General features: G+C 43.9%; 2 protein-coding genes across 9 annotated transcripts in view; both read right to left on the bottom strand.

Moving 5' to 3' along the window:
- The window catches only part of GRHL1 (grainyhead like transcription factor 1), a 44,285-nt gene extending 42,035 nt beyond the window's left edge, over nt 1-2,250 (bottom strand). The window contains exon 1 of one of the 2 annotated variants that reach the window (XM_074820051.1): nt 2,144-2,250. In XM_074820051.1, the coding sequence (XP_074676152.1) occupies nt 2,144-2,163 (20 nt within the window). In that variant the 5' untranslated portion in view covers nt 2,164-2,250. Of the gene's footprint in view, nt 1-1,531; nt 1,613-2,143 lie in introns of those variants that run through there. The other variant, XM_074820049.1, reaches the window with a different exon arrangement.
- Nucleotides 2,251-10,180: 7,930 nt separating this feature from the next.
- The window catches only part of TAF1B (TATA-box binding protein associated factor, RNA polymerase I subunit B), a 49,552-nt gene continuing 45,297 nt past the window's right edge, over nt 10,181-14,435 (bottom strand). For 6 of the 7 annotated variants that reach the window (XM_074820042.1, XM_074820043.1, XM_074820045.1 and 3 more), the window contains one exon: nt 10,181-10,857. In XM_074820042.1, the coding sequence (XP_074676143.1) occupies nt 10,665-10,857 (193 nt within the window). In that variant the 3' untranslated portion in view covers nt 10,181-10,664. Of the gene's footprint in view, nt 10,858-12,897; nt 12,975-14,435 lie in introns of all 7 variants that reach the window. The other variant, XM_074820044.1, reaches the window with a different exon arrangement.

Raw genomic sequence — 14,435 nt, 5'->3', positions numbered from 1 at the left:
CACTTTCTATCAAGGACTGCCCAGCAAAAGATAAAGCAGAATTTTCTTTATGGACATAGTACAAGCTCCTATTCTTGACAATTTAATAAAAGAAACTTCGAATATCCATAACAAATGGGTAAATCCTCCAGTTAAAGTCACTCCTAAAGAAAAAGGCAACTGAAGTAACCTGGGTGCAGTTCACTTGATCCATCCCTGCCAAACTGAAGGGCTAAATCAGCCTTGCTGGAACTCACAAGACCACTAAGCTGATTCCCGCCAGCAACACAATGCTCGCATGGAAAGAGAGAACCAAAGGAGAACCAAAATACTGAGAACTAAAGCAGCCACTAACCAGAAATACAGCAAATGCAAAACCTACATATTTTTGTGCAATTTTTAGCCATTGCAACACCTAAATATAATGCACGTTGCCCTACAGGTAACCTACCCTCCTAAAAGCAGCATAGAAAGAATTATCTGCAGAATTATCAAGGGGAGAACAGGGTTTGGCAGTAACTCAATCCCTTAACAGAACCACAGCTTCTTTAAGGAAAATGAGAACATATTAATAAGAGAAGGAAAACATTTCTTCTTAAGTTTTAGGTTTCAAGATTACTGGCACGTGAATCTGCTCATGAAGTAGTAGACATGTCCAGCAAAGGCTGGAAATAAGTTCCCTACTGCAGTTTTAACAATCTCTGAATTTTGTTTTCTACGTGACCAAAGTGGAAGCAGAGGAGTATTACAAAAAGCAACTACTCTCTCTCTGTGAAGGTCCCACAGCCTGCAATGTTCTGTGTTCAGATCACAGAAACTGTGCTTATTTACTTTACGGATGCAAAATCCACCCTTTCTCTCCCCCACCCTGCAATTTAACTCGAGACATTAAGAGATCCTCAGCTGCACCATGCTTCATACCCGTTCTTGCACAGAGCACACCTTTAGTGCTGAGGCAGCAAGGAGGATTTCTTTCATCGGCTTCTACATGCCAGAAAAGTGAAGTGCACGTACCTAAATTGCTATGGCCTCATCTATTAAGTGTCATCAGAAGTAAAAATACATATAAAAAAATCCTAATCACAGGGTGAAGTTAGTGAGTTGCTGCATTAGTCCTCTTTCTAGAAAGTAGTATGCTAAAAGAAAACAAACGAACCAACCTTTGGTAAGAATCCTATGCTTTCCCTAGGAAATGAGTGCATTTGAGCCACCGATCATTCGAAATGTAGTAATTTTATAATCGGTTCTTCAAACCACCTCAGAGTTACCCCATTTTCTGTTCACTTACGGCGCCCACGGCCACCACCTCCAGACGGACACGGTGACAAGTGTAGAAACCACCTCAAGTCATTAAACGCGGCAAGGGATCCGTTTGAAGACGCCCCGGCATTCAACACCACGAAGCTACAGAACACGCGCCTTAAGCTCGGTTCTAACTCTTTTAACACCCGCTTCGGCGCGGTACGAGGTGGCCACAGCCGAGCTCACCGAGAGCCCCCTCGGCCGCCGCGGCGGCTCGCTGCCGGCACGGTGGGCCCGCCGACCCCCTTACCTGCCGAAATCCACCTTGCCGGAGGGGTGCGCCTCGTAGAAGTCCATGGGGGCCGCTCCCGCCGCGGGGCGGCGGCGCGGGGCTCCGGCAGGGGCGGGGGGGTCAGCCCGGCGCTGCGGCTCCGCCCGCCTCCCTCAGCCCCGGGAGAGGGGCAGCGCGGCGCTGCGGCGGCGCCCGCTCGTCCCGACGGCGCGGCCCGCTCCTCGCCGCCGCCCGCATTTAAGGCGCGGCGCGGCGGGGCGGGGGGCGGACGGCGGCGGCGCTGACCCACGCCTCGCTGCGGGTGTCGGGTTTCAAAGCCGGCCCTGCCTCGCCGCTCGCTTCGCGGGGCGGGGTGGCCGCCGGGGTCGCCCCGTTGCGCCGCTGGCCGCCCCCTCCCCGGGGCTCACCCCCCGCCATTTCGCACCGCCCCGCCACAGCCTCCGGTTACTCCTCCGAGAAGATGGAGGGGGGCGGGTCCCCGCGGAGAGCGGCTCCCCCCAGCCCGGCCCCACAGGAGAGCGGGCCCCGGGCGCGAGCCCCTCTCGCCGCAGCCCCCCCGGAGGGGCGGCAGCACCGGTCGGACCGGACCCGCTTCTCCCGCCCCCCCCGTTCCCCGCCCGGCTCACTCACTTGTCGTAGTCTTGTGTCATGTCTGGCGGAGGCAGCGGGCGGCAGAACTGGCCCGGCTGGTCGGGAGGGCGAGGCGGGGGCGAACGGAGAGAGCAGCGCGCAGCCCGCCGCACCGACGGGTTTTGTCGGCTTTTCTCGCCCGCTCAGGTGGCTCCCGCAGCCGCAGGTGGACGGGCGCCGCGCGACGCCTCCCATTGGCTGCCGCGGACCGCGGGGCGGAGCCGCCGCGCCCCCATTGGGCGGCCGGGCGGGGCGGGGCGGGGCCGGCGCCCGTTGGGGGCTCCGCGGGGGACGGGGGGCGGCGGCTGAGGAGGGCGACGGGGCCCGGGCCGAGGCAGGGCGGGCGGCGGGGGGTGCGGGCCGCGGCCCCTGCGGGGGACGCCGCAAGTAAGGGACGAGCAGAGCGGCGCGGAGAAGGCGCTCCCCCGCGGTTGGGGTCCTCCCCGGGCCCACCCGGCAGCGCACCCCGCTGTCAAAGGCCGCGGTCCTGAGGAAAAAAAACAAACCCTTCTCCCCACCGGGTTCACCTCGCCCCTGGCACGTACAGCGCTCATGGGGGCTAAGGCGCCGGCACCGCAGCTGCACCGGGGTCCCCAGCACTCCTCCCGGCCGCGGTAGGCGAGGGGCCCCCGGGCGGCCCGGGCCGCTCCCCGCCAAGGCCCGGGCCGCGCTCGAGGGTCTCTCGCCTCCCGGCCCCGGGCTAGGACTCACGGCAGCGGACGCGGGAAGCACCTTGGGATCTTTCTCACACTAAAAACGGGTTTCCTTTCTTCCTCTCCCAACCCGTATAACCTCATTTATTTTTCCTGTACAAACCCCGTGTTTAGGAAGTCTAAACACGACACAAGGTGCATTAATTGGCACGAGCACTGCGCCGGCTGCCAAAGCACAGTGGATCCCAGCGTCGGAGGAACCCGGGTTTGGGGAGAAAGGGAGGTTTACCATGGAGTTACTGCTGGAAATGCATCTAAATCCTCAACACTACAAATACATCGGACATATCCAAAGCGGTGCGCGTGTGTTTAAATCAGAAAGATCTTCAGTTTCTCCTTGAGAAATAAGGGTGGGAGGTTGCTTGTTTAAGTAACAAGCTGAATCAAACCCATATAGCAACAGCGTTATCTATCATATGTCAAGATGCTTCAGATAGCTACTGTAATTGAAAAGTATGCACACTAATAAGAGGTCTCTCCTTCTAGGTCAAAATCTCTTCCCTATTTGTATATGATAGACTCCAATGCAAAATTATAGAAGGACAATTCAAGCAGCCAACCGAAGGAAATACGAAACTAAAGGGAACAAACTTTCACTGAGGGTCTAATCCTGGAAGTTACTTAATATCCTCTCACTGGATCACAACTAGTGTTCTAGAAACAAAATGCTTTGGTTGGTTCTGCAAACATTGCCACTAGGATGGCAAAAGATAAATATCATTACTGAAGTAGGATCTTACTCTACAAAGTGAAGTTGTTCTCTATGACATGCACTAAAAGGTATTCTATGTTTTTAACCCATTTTAAGAATCCAATTTGAGATTACATCAAAGAAAATTTCTTATCTGCTCTCACATATGAAAAGACTACTGTCATCCAAGTAAGATGTCAGAAAGTTACATTTTTCCAAACAAGTATAACTCGCTTTGTTTCCGATACAAATTACAAAACAAGCTCAAAATTGCAAGTACTGGGAAGGACTTCCAACTTTCTCAGGTGTTATTCACTCCTCACGCTCCCTGCTTCTGTTCATGCATACTTTTCATGAACAATAAAATATAATGCTACCCTGTAGCTGCAAGTGACCCAGATGCAGTATGTGCTGAAGTTCAGTCACATGTTTACATTGCGCCTGAATTGCTAAAATCTTAGTGATGTGCCGCGCTTGGTACTTCTACTTAACTAGAATTCACCATGATTTTATTCCAAATAAATCAAAGCTGTTGCCTCTGCAAAAGGGACAGCTTTTCTCAACAGCCTGCTCCGCCGATGAAAACTTAGTTATCGACACAGCAATCACTTCCACATTCAGGAGACAATGATATAAACACCGGATTGTGACACCGCTGACTAATCTGCCGGTCACAATCTGGACTCTGTAACACCACTTGTAGGTGTATTTCTGTGATGTCACTGAGTGGGTTGCATCATCGCTGAATAAAATCAGGCAAGAAGCACAAAGGGATTTAGCAGAGTTTTGGCTTGGGCATAAGGCCATGATGCGGCAGTGCTCTGGCAGGACTTCCCCTGCCCTGCACTGACTGGCGTTCTCTCCAACTTCTTCCCTCGTTTAGCCCTTTTACCTCGATCTCACTGCTCTCCTTCACCTCTCATGCCCTTCCCTTTACTTTTCCCTCTGCCTTGGTCCTGCCTTCAGTGTTCTCCTTCCCTTCTTCACATAGTCGTTTCCTTCTAAATGAATCCCACCGAGCTCACGCGCCATTTGCAACCATGAGGCTGAGCACTGTCTCAACGTGCTTGCACCTCTTCCTCGTCTGTCTTTTGACATCACTGTCTAGAGAAACTGGGAATTATTCTGGACAAGGACTAACTACTGTTATGACTTACCTAACAAATAAGGTTTTAAAACCTCACACCTGGTAATTATCATCTACACGCACTGGCCATTCACACCTGTGCAATAAACAAACAAGTTGCATCAAGTTTGTAACAGTACTTTTGATTTCACAAAACACGGCAGGGAGTCAAAACAAGATACTTTCTACTTAATCTGAACCCCTAAAATGTGAGGGCCGTAAAGAGCAGTGAATCTTCTCTACTCTCCATCACACAGCACACCAGGCAAGCTTTTCTTTTCTGCAACAGGCCTGTGGTCACTAACGAGAGAGCTGGAAAAGTAAGTCCGAAGCCGATCACTGACCCCCACAAAATAAGACCAAAGGCACCAAAGGGCTGGGGGGGGGGGGGGGGGGGGGGCAGACAGAGAGAGAAAAGCCCAGGCAGATGTTTGTGAACTCACTAGGAAGAAAAGTGACAGTTTCACTAGGTGAAAGCAGGCACAGTGGAAAGAAACAGAAAGACAAGTGACAGTGGAAGTTGGAAATGCCTTATAGGAAAGAGAAGATAGAAAAAGCTGGGGGGGAAATGGGTGAAGAAATAAATGAAAGCACAGTGTGTGAAATACAGAATAGGGAAATCAAAGAAACAGTTTGCTTTTCACCTCAACCATATCCCTATATGCAATCTTGCAGGCATTCCTTAAAAATTTCCCTTTTCTATATTTAGCCCTAAAGATAATGTAGACACCATGGAGAGCATCAGACTTTTCAGGGGCAGCAGATGCAGCTCCATCAGCCTGACTGAGGACGCTCTGAAAGTACTACAACGTAAATTAATCAATTTTGCAGTAGCCTATATATTGAAGTCAGCCTGAAGCTTAGAATTTTATCGACGATAAAATCTTTAGCGTGTTATCCAGTCTCACTGAACATTTATTGTCTCTGCTCAACACTGCATTTCACTTCTGTGTACAGAGGTCCTGCTGCACAGGCCGACAGTAGTGTAGCAAGAGAACAGCGTGTGCAGCTCTGTCGCTGCATACTGTTCTCTGCCTAATCCGCTTTGCTCCGCAGCACGGAAACCACCCAGCTGCCCAGTTAGGAGTTACAAACGCCACGGATCTCAGCTCAGTAAACAAAACTGTTTTGTCGCAATTTTACATCAACGCAGCATGACTTACTGTGCGGATGAGATCCAGGGCCAAGTGGATTGCTCCACATCCTAACATCAGAGCAAGCCACAAGTGGCGGTCACGGGGAGCCCGGCTGCACCGTGTCGCGGGACCGTGGTCGGAGCCCTGCTCAGAAGGGCAGGAACCAGCCTGCCTGCAGACGGGGAGCCTGCCTAGCTTGTGAGGAGCTGACAGTGCACCAGGAGCTCCCTACCTCTGCAGTCCGATATCCTGACCTTGAGAGCTGGGCACTTGGATATAGTTTTAGAACACCCTTCTCTTCCCTGGGCCTGTAAAGAGGTGGTGTCTTCACTGTTCTCTCTTGCAACAGCCTCTACTCTGCATCCCTGTCAGAGGCATGCAATGCTCCATCAGCCAGCCATTGCAGGTGTCCTCCACGAAAAGGCAGCACAGAAGCATCCCAGGATCCAGACCAAGCTATCAAATCACAACATAGACACTAAATACACTTGACGGTGTTCTCAGGAGGCAACAGCAGGGTCTGCAGCTGATGTGCAAAGCCACTACCAGGGCAACAGGGTGGTCTATGAGCAGACACAAAATACTTCTCAATACAGAGCTGCCATGTGAGATTATCAGAGGAATGTGCTTGTATTTTCTTTTAAAACTACCTGACGTACTGCCGGAGGCAGAGTGTAGATGCTGAGGATTGGGGAGGAGTGTTCTGGCTCTGGAAATGCTGCCATTAGCAGTTGTACAAGGGCAACTATAACCTCACGTAAGGACACAAACATTCATCATCTCCTGTTCTCTTACTCTCTTGTTCACCATTTCAGCACCATCCTAGCACAAGCAGCAGTGAGGAAAGCTCTTTCCTGTTTCCACATCTCGGCATCCCTTTTACACTCTCCCTCACCTAATCTGGCCAGGAACAAAGGAGCTTCACATGTGAGGAGCAACAAGACCAGTAACTGCGGGGGAGATACTGGAAAGCAAGGATTCTGCATTTAGAGAGACACTGCTTTGACCAATCCATATACTAACAATGCTCAGCCAGGAAATACGTATGACCACACATACTGGGAAGCCCATTTAATTTTGGATCAAAAATAGGAGATTCATTAAAGAGAGTTATCCTGACTCTTCTCTGCCTGTGAAGCAGCATAAAACTTACTCAACCTGACATGGAGAAAGGACAGATGAACCAGGAAGCAGACACCTTATTCAGGGTCTTAACATTTTCAGACTTTACCTCTCCCAAAAGCCCTGTGGGTCCTGGCTCTTTTGGTCCCGGCCCTGCAAAAGCAACCTCTTGACAACTTACCATAAATACCCTGAAATCACTTTTCAGGACCATCAGCAAATGTCTTGTTTGTCCATAAAGGGAGAAAAGTAATTCTGAAGAAGGGACTTTTGAGCTTTCCAAGAAGTTATGAGAAAGCGATTTATTCACTGCATTGCCTGCAGCATTGCACGAAGCTTTCTCAAATCTTCCAATCCCAATTGTTTCAGGGGTCATGCTAAAAATGGGTTAGAAAAGATGTACTTGCAGTGAAGCCCATATAGCACACTATGGCCAATAAATTAGACTAGCACTGCTTGCAGGCATTGGGCTTTGCTGATTCTCATTCTCTGGTTAAATCAGGTTCAGGGCCCTCACTCTGCGTAAGAGGTTAAGGAGAAAGTCAAACATTTCTTCATGTCTGGAAAATGGTAAAAGACTTTAAAAAAAAAATGTATTTGACTAAGTTGATATTGAGAATGCAGACACACTGAGGTAGTGAAAAACTAGGAAGGTAAAATACCAGTTCTGCTGAAGGTTGTACCTTTCAAAAGAAAGTAAGACATCTGTCATATTTCTCCACTGAAACAACAGAAAGGTTGCATTATTTAGGAGAATTCATAAAGCAAGGTTACTTTTGCACTCTTAAAGATAGAAAAAAGTAGTGTGTTAAAATACGACACACAAATTAGGAAAAATAAATTCACTTTGGAAGGCAATCGAGGTCTCAGAATAACTGATCTGCTATTGTCTAAGTTAATAATTATTTAACTATTCTAAGTCTTCTCAATATACACTGTTTTAAAAGTTTAATCTAAAAAAAACCACTTGCCTTTATCTATATACTTAAGAACTCTCATTCAACTTTTAGAGTAAGAAACAAACCAAACTGAGTCTCTTTACTTAAAATTTCACACAAAAAAGTAGCTATCAGAAAGCTGAGCTTTACCTGGACATTTTCAGCAAATAGTTACATAGAAAGGAGTTGTAGCTTAAAAGCAGATAGAAGAGGTGGTTGGAACTGCTGGGTTGCGGCAGACACCCTACCCTTCAGCTATCTGCCGGTAGCTGTCTGTTCAACCAGCGCAGCTCCACCTCAGGGTTATATTAACTGGACTCAAAGCAGTTGTCCCAAGAGAGCTCAACTACACTTCACTGAAGATAAGGCACTCTTGTGGCTCGTCAGCTTCTTAAACATCATTACTCCAACAGAAGTGTTGATTGATTAAACTGGATAGAACTAACATTAAGTATTTTAGGGGCACACCCTTTACTTTTAAATCTGACTCTTAACCTATGTGTCCAGAAGGCACATGGCTCTTGATGATTAACTGCAAGCTTTATTCCAGTTTATTAAAGTACAGCCTTAATTTATTCTAAGGGAGCTTTGTTATGTTTGTAACAATGTAACAATGAGCACAGTATTTTTAATTTATGAAGCTCAGATTTTACTACTACAGTAGTTTTAAAAGAAAGGTGTACCTATAATTAAGTGCGTAAGTCTTTCAAATAAAGACTTCTGAATTAAATGAATCCTTTATGTGTAACAAGGTATCTTTTAGATAGTTAATTCAAAACTTTAACAGATATAGTAAAAAGAATGAGACATTTTCAGTCACTTGGGCAAGCGCTACTGAAAACAGTGACAATGTGTATTACACTTCTGTAGATTTTTAACTGATACACTCATCTAGAACAAGGAAAATGAATAATTTTACCAAATATTTATAAACTTTAGTAACTCACTCAGGTGAGGTCAAACGTAATAGATTATGGCTTATTTTAAAACACAAACACCAGATGCAAAATGAGATTCAAACTGGCATATTCTGAGTCCATTAATGTAAACATCAGTTCAACACACATCTCGTCACAAGTCTGAGGTATCTAGCACAACATGGCAATAGATTTAGACATACTAAACTGTATCCACTTATGGAATCTCTAACACATACAACAAGTAACAGTCTGCTCTTTCCTCTTCCCCATCAAGCACAGTTTAGCTCTGTATACTAAGCCTTCTCATCTGCATATTACAAGCACTTTATAAGATCATTACTCTAAATCCTTGTTTTACAATAGCTACTTAAATATCTGAAAAAGTAGAAACTTTCACCCAAATTGTCTTTTCTGTCATCTTAAATCAGGACACCATGCTTAATTACCTCCTGCCTCTACCGAGCCAGCCAAGCCTCCTGGTTTGCCAGTATTTCCAAGTAACTATTACAACTTATCTTTAATAGTCCTGTCTGCTCTACTCGTGCTTGAAATACTACTTTATCACTGTGCTCCAGACAGGTAAAGGCAGCACATCTCCTCTCCTATCATTCACCTGTTCCCAGTTTTTAGACAACAGCTTCATGGATTGAACTGTAACAGATTTTACACTCTTCCATCATACTCAGAGTCTACTTGCTAAACTGATTACCTTCCCAGATTACATCTCACTGAAGTCCTTCCTCAGGAAGAAAGCTATTACTTTTTGCAAAGTCTGCACGCACCATTTTTCTTGCCTATAATAAACCTTAGAAACAGCTGTTGATTTTGGTTTTGATCAAATAGATTGGGCAACTTCTGTACTCCGTACTGATGGTCGGAGTTGCTGCATTTTATTCATTCAGCTGAAAGCAGCATTATTCACCTGGGTATCTACTCAACATGTATGTATATGTTATGGTGTCTTTAATGTAGTGGCAGCACCCAACTTCATTTACACGTTGTCTGGGACAGTTTAAAAACACAGTGCATAAATAAGACTGAGCATGAGAAACTGGTAGAATGGCTGAGGCACAAAGCTGCTGAAGATGCTAGATTATAAAGCCGTCAGAAGAAATTCAAACGACAGTAGTCTTGCAAAAGAAGAATGACAGGAGGACCTGGCAGTTACCGTTGCACAAGAAATAGGATGGGCAGTTCCAGGTATAAAAGTAACTGCAAAATCTATGAAGCCTGGCGTGGAACATGGACCTGAAAGGTGTTAACTTGACTGACAGGCTCAGGCATAACAAGAGACTGGGACTGGGAGATACACAGAATGCAAGGAAATGTAGAAAACGGTGTCAGAGTTGCTCCAGAACGGCCTGTTTAAAAATAATGACCAAAGAACTCACTGCAGTGAAAACATCAACCAACTGCTCCTTTTATTTGTTAACACACTGTTTCAAAACAAAGTAAACATTACTTTCTAGAAATATATTTGCTGTCATACAACAGTAGGTAAAAAAAAGATAATATTTTTATTGCAAAATCTCACAATGTAATTAGATGGTAACATGCTGTCCAGTACACTCAAAGTATGTACAATTATGCCCCCAAAATGGTGATTTCATAGCTTCCTGTTGGCTCTGATACAAACTGAAGAAATAAATCGTGATAAACAGTTTCCTTGGTAACTTTCCCAGCTGGAAACCAGTGACTTAAATTGTAGATAAAATAACACTACAACTAAAGTACAGTAGTAGATCTCAGCAATATTATCTTAGCAAAAATTTTCCATGCAAGCAAAAGGATCAGTGTAAGTTTAGATGCAATACCATGGTTTAGGATCCAACCAACTAATTTACATGGTTTTAATACTGTTATTTTTAGGCCTTTTTACTTCCTTGGGCCTGTCTTGTATTTTGTTTTTTTACGGAGTTTTTTATTAAAAAGTTTGTGTTCTATCATACACACCTCATCATGGATATAAGAGGGCTCTATCCTCAGAAGAAAGGAGAATAATCTTAGTACAAAATGGTAACTCTGGGGAAAGTCTGCTTCTCCATAATGAGCCAGGTGACCACACAATCTGAAAAGAAAGTTTAAAAAAAAAAAAGCCCTAAATTACAAATGTATTTAGTTAGTATTTAGTAGCATTTATATATTTAATTGTAATTAGAGGAAAACTCTACATTTTATCTACAGCTTAAATCACAGTTCTGGTCTACAATGTCGATTCTGTGAAGGGATCCACTCCTGCAAAACCCTGAAGTAGAGGACTGGACCAAGACACACACAGTAAAAAGGCAAAGATGTATAGCTTCCTGCACTTTGAATCAGGATCATACTCAGCCAGGCAAAGAATACATTCTTTGCCTTTTGGGACTAAATTGAATGAGCGTCTGTTCTGCCAGCTTTTAGCAAATGCAGCAAAGTGTGAAAATGGCTACCTTACCCTATTTTTAAAATTTCTAAGACTATCCAATGCAGACACCTCAGGCTATTTTCTCTATGTGCCCACACTCTCCATAGGGTCCACTCTCCTCTTTCTGACACTATGCCATGGGATTATAACCCATTCATTTCTTGTCCATTGCCTTTGTGTGCTAAATATAAATTACCTGTCTAGAAACAAGAGAGAAAAGTGAAGTTAAAGTCCATGGAGTAACATAGGAAACACTGGGGCAAACACTGACCAGGTCGACAGAAAGTAGTTAGTCCTATAGCAGCCTTCTGCTTAATTATTTTGTAGCTTGCACAGTGAAAATATTAATGAAAATTACTAGGTGATTTTACTGATGAAATATATAATGAAAATAGCAGACTGGACTTGCTGGTAACAAGTGTCAGACTGAACCAAAGATGACACAGAGGACAGACTGCAGAGATAGCTCTGTAAACATGAAGTTCAGCAACTTGTTGGTTGGAAAAATACCCTGTTCTGGGTTAGACTCAAATCGTTTTTATTAAAAGTGATAAATTTAAAATAGTATAAAATCCGTCTGTTTCAATTTTTAACAAAATCTTTTACATTGATATGGGGATTCAGGTGCTATTTACCATGTAAATCCTATGCATCTTCTAGCTTACTAGGTATTGCCCTGGGATGCAGAGAAGCAGAGTTTAAATTTTCCCCTCTGTCTGATTCAGAGCAGCGGTCTTAAATATTCACCAGAACAAGGACTGGAATCTGTCTGTCCCAATTTATGGGCAAGCGTGCTAATTACTAGACTATAGAGTCATTTGCTCACTCCCTCTGGCCCAACAAACATTTACATTTTACCTTGAACTGGAGGAACAGACGGACCCGTCCTGGAGTGCCATGCAAGCTGCACTTCAGGGAGCGGAGTTTTTGTTTAAAGCCTCCCGAAGTCTGGCAGATTGGAAATCTGAAACTAGGTCTCTCGCGCCATCCATCCCATCCTCTGCCCTACCTCATGTTCCCCAAAAGCTGCCAATGATTTCTTACAAAAACTAAACTAAATCAGACATTTCAGCAGCATCAGAACGAACTAGCTGACCCCACCACCCAATGTATTGGCTAAATTCAAGCTTCACTGAGGAATGTTGGTTGAACCAAATCTGCATTTTTTGGCTAATATGAATTAAGACATTTTTCTATGTCCTAGTCAACCCTGAGATCCAGCAATTACAGCTCTTATAACAATTTACATGTCAAATCTCACTTTTCACTGGGGGGGCAAGGGAGTGATATTGTATATTCTGAGGCAAATGCATAATTACATCAATACTGTAAAGCACCTATTTGATTAGTTGGAGTTAACACTTTTCACAAGAGTACCTAAACACATGCACATTTTTGCCCCATTCTGTGCTATTTTTGTGCTATTTATCCTAAGAGCATCTCTGAAGAGCTACAAAAAAAAATCCAGGAGATTTTAAATTTAGATGTAATAAGAGAAATCCATTTTTCTCAACATTTTCACACACTGTATACCTCATCGTATATAGAAACATAGAATCATTTAGGTTGAAAAAGACCTTTAAGATCATAGAGTCCAACCGTAAAACTCCTATCACCTGAAGACTTCTACACCAAATCAATTTAGAATCCAGTTTAAAACGGAAAGTTTTAAAAGAAAAGAAAATGTAAAAGCATTTCACCAACCATTTGACTGATCTCAGCTTTGCCCACACTGAAATCATAATTTAGTCCGAGGATTAAAGCATTTCAGTAGTCCCATGCTGATTTTTAGAGAAAGAAAATTTGTAAGTTTGTTTTTAGTTCTATTATACATACACACACTTGCATAGGATAAACCCTCATATCTGAGGGAGTACATGTTGTTTTCCAAAGTTAAGTAAGTGTCAGATGTATAATTAACTACTTGCATTGCAAATGATATAATGGGAAATTTAACCGGTAAGAATTTAAATTCAAATCTTGTTTCATGAAGGCTATGACAGTTTGCCATTAACATTTTAATATATTACATATGAAAATGTAGGCTTAAAAACAGATTTTGCATGGAAGATTATTCACACAAACATACACTGAAATATCTACTCATTCAGTGTGTACATAAGATTTACGCAAATTTGTGGTAAAGGGATTATTACCTCTCCTCCCTTCAAAAAAAAGGTTCTTATTCATACAAAAGAATGAATCCATACAACCAAAGCTCTTGTAATATAACACTGTGTTTACATTATTCCAACCCATTTCTGTCACGGTGGATATGTGAAAGGCAATGTGAAAAGGAAAATAAAGATAAGCAAATAAATCCACTGAAAGACAGAAAAGACTGCACACATGTAAAAGCCAGTTATTTTCAAGGGGAATATTTAATGTTTTTAAAATCAGGAGTGTATTGCCAAGACTCTGCAGGGGCTATTGCTCTCTTAAGCATGCCGTTTAGAACTATATACCAGGTAAAGATTTACGATGTTATTCAATGCACTAATGAAATCTCATTTCACATTAATGTAACCCAACCTCCTTTCCAGAAAACACCCTCCAATTGCACACATGAGAAATTCAGGAGAATCCAAGCCATCTGCAAAGTTCATCTTTTTCACTGATACTCACTGGTACATTCCTCTTCTGGATTAGGGTTTCATGATACCACCAATGGCAGAACCAATATCTGGCGTATGATCCAGAAGCTGTATCTATACTACCCAGGGAGTTTACAAGAAACACTACTTTAGATATTTCCTATTCCTTGGAGTAAATGCTACTGAACTCCTACACTCCCTCAGCAGGGCTTTTGGTCTCTGTCTCTGGCCATGGTCCTCTGCCAGCACTCACCAAGTAGAAAATTCACCAATTTTTGCAGAATTTAATGCAAGAGGAGAAGGTATTAAAGGAAGAGGGAGAAGTTTGACACAAACCAGGCAGATACTTAAATATCCATATAACTTTGTACTAGGCTGGATTAGTTGGGCTATCGTCCTCCTTGCTACTTAGGTCCTTTAAAGAAAATAAGTATACTAATAAATAGCATGACTGTTTTGATATACCCTTAACTGGAAAAAAAAATTCCTTTTCACTTGTGAAGGCAGGATTCAGGAACAGTTCTCTAGTAAAGACAGACATTAAACTTCCTTGATAGCACAAAATATTTTTTTCCCATATTTCTTCTTTTACTTTTCCAGTAAAAGAAATTTATTTAAAAGAATAGTAAAAGAAAAGTAAAAGCTTTT

This window comes from Strix aluco, chromosome 3, assembly GCF_031877795.1.
Source record: "Strix aluco isolate bStrAlu1 chromosome 3, bStrAlu1.hap1, whole genome shotgun sequence".
NCBI classification, from domain to species: domain Eukaryota; kingdom Metazoa; phylum Chordata; class Aves; order Strigiformes; family Strigidae; genus Strix; species Strix aluco.
Note: the sequence above shows the minus strand (reverse complement) of the source record. Positions and strands in the feature narration are given on the sequence as shown.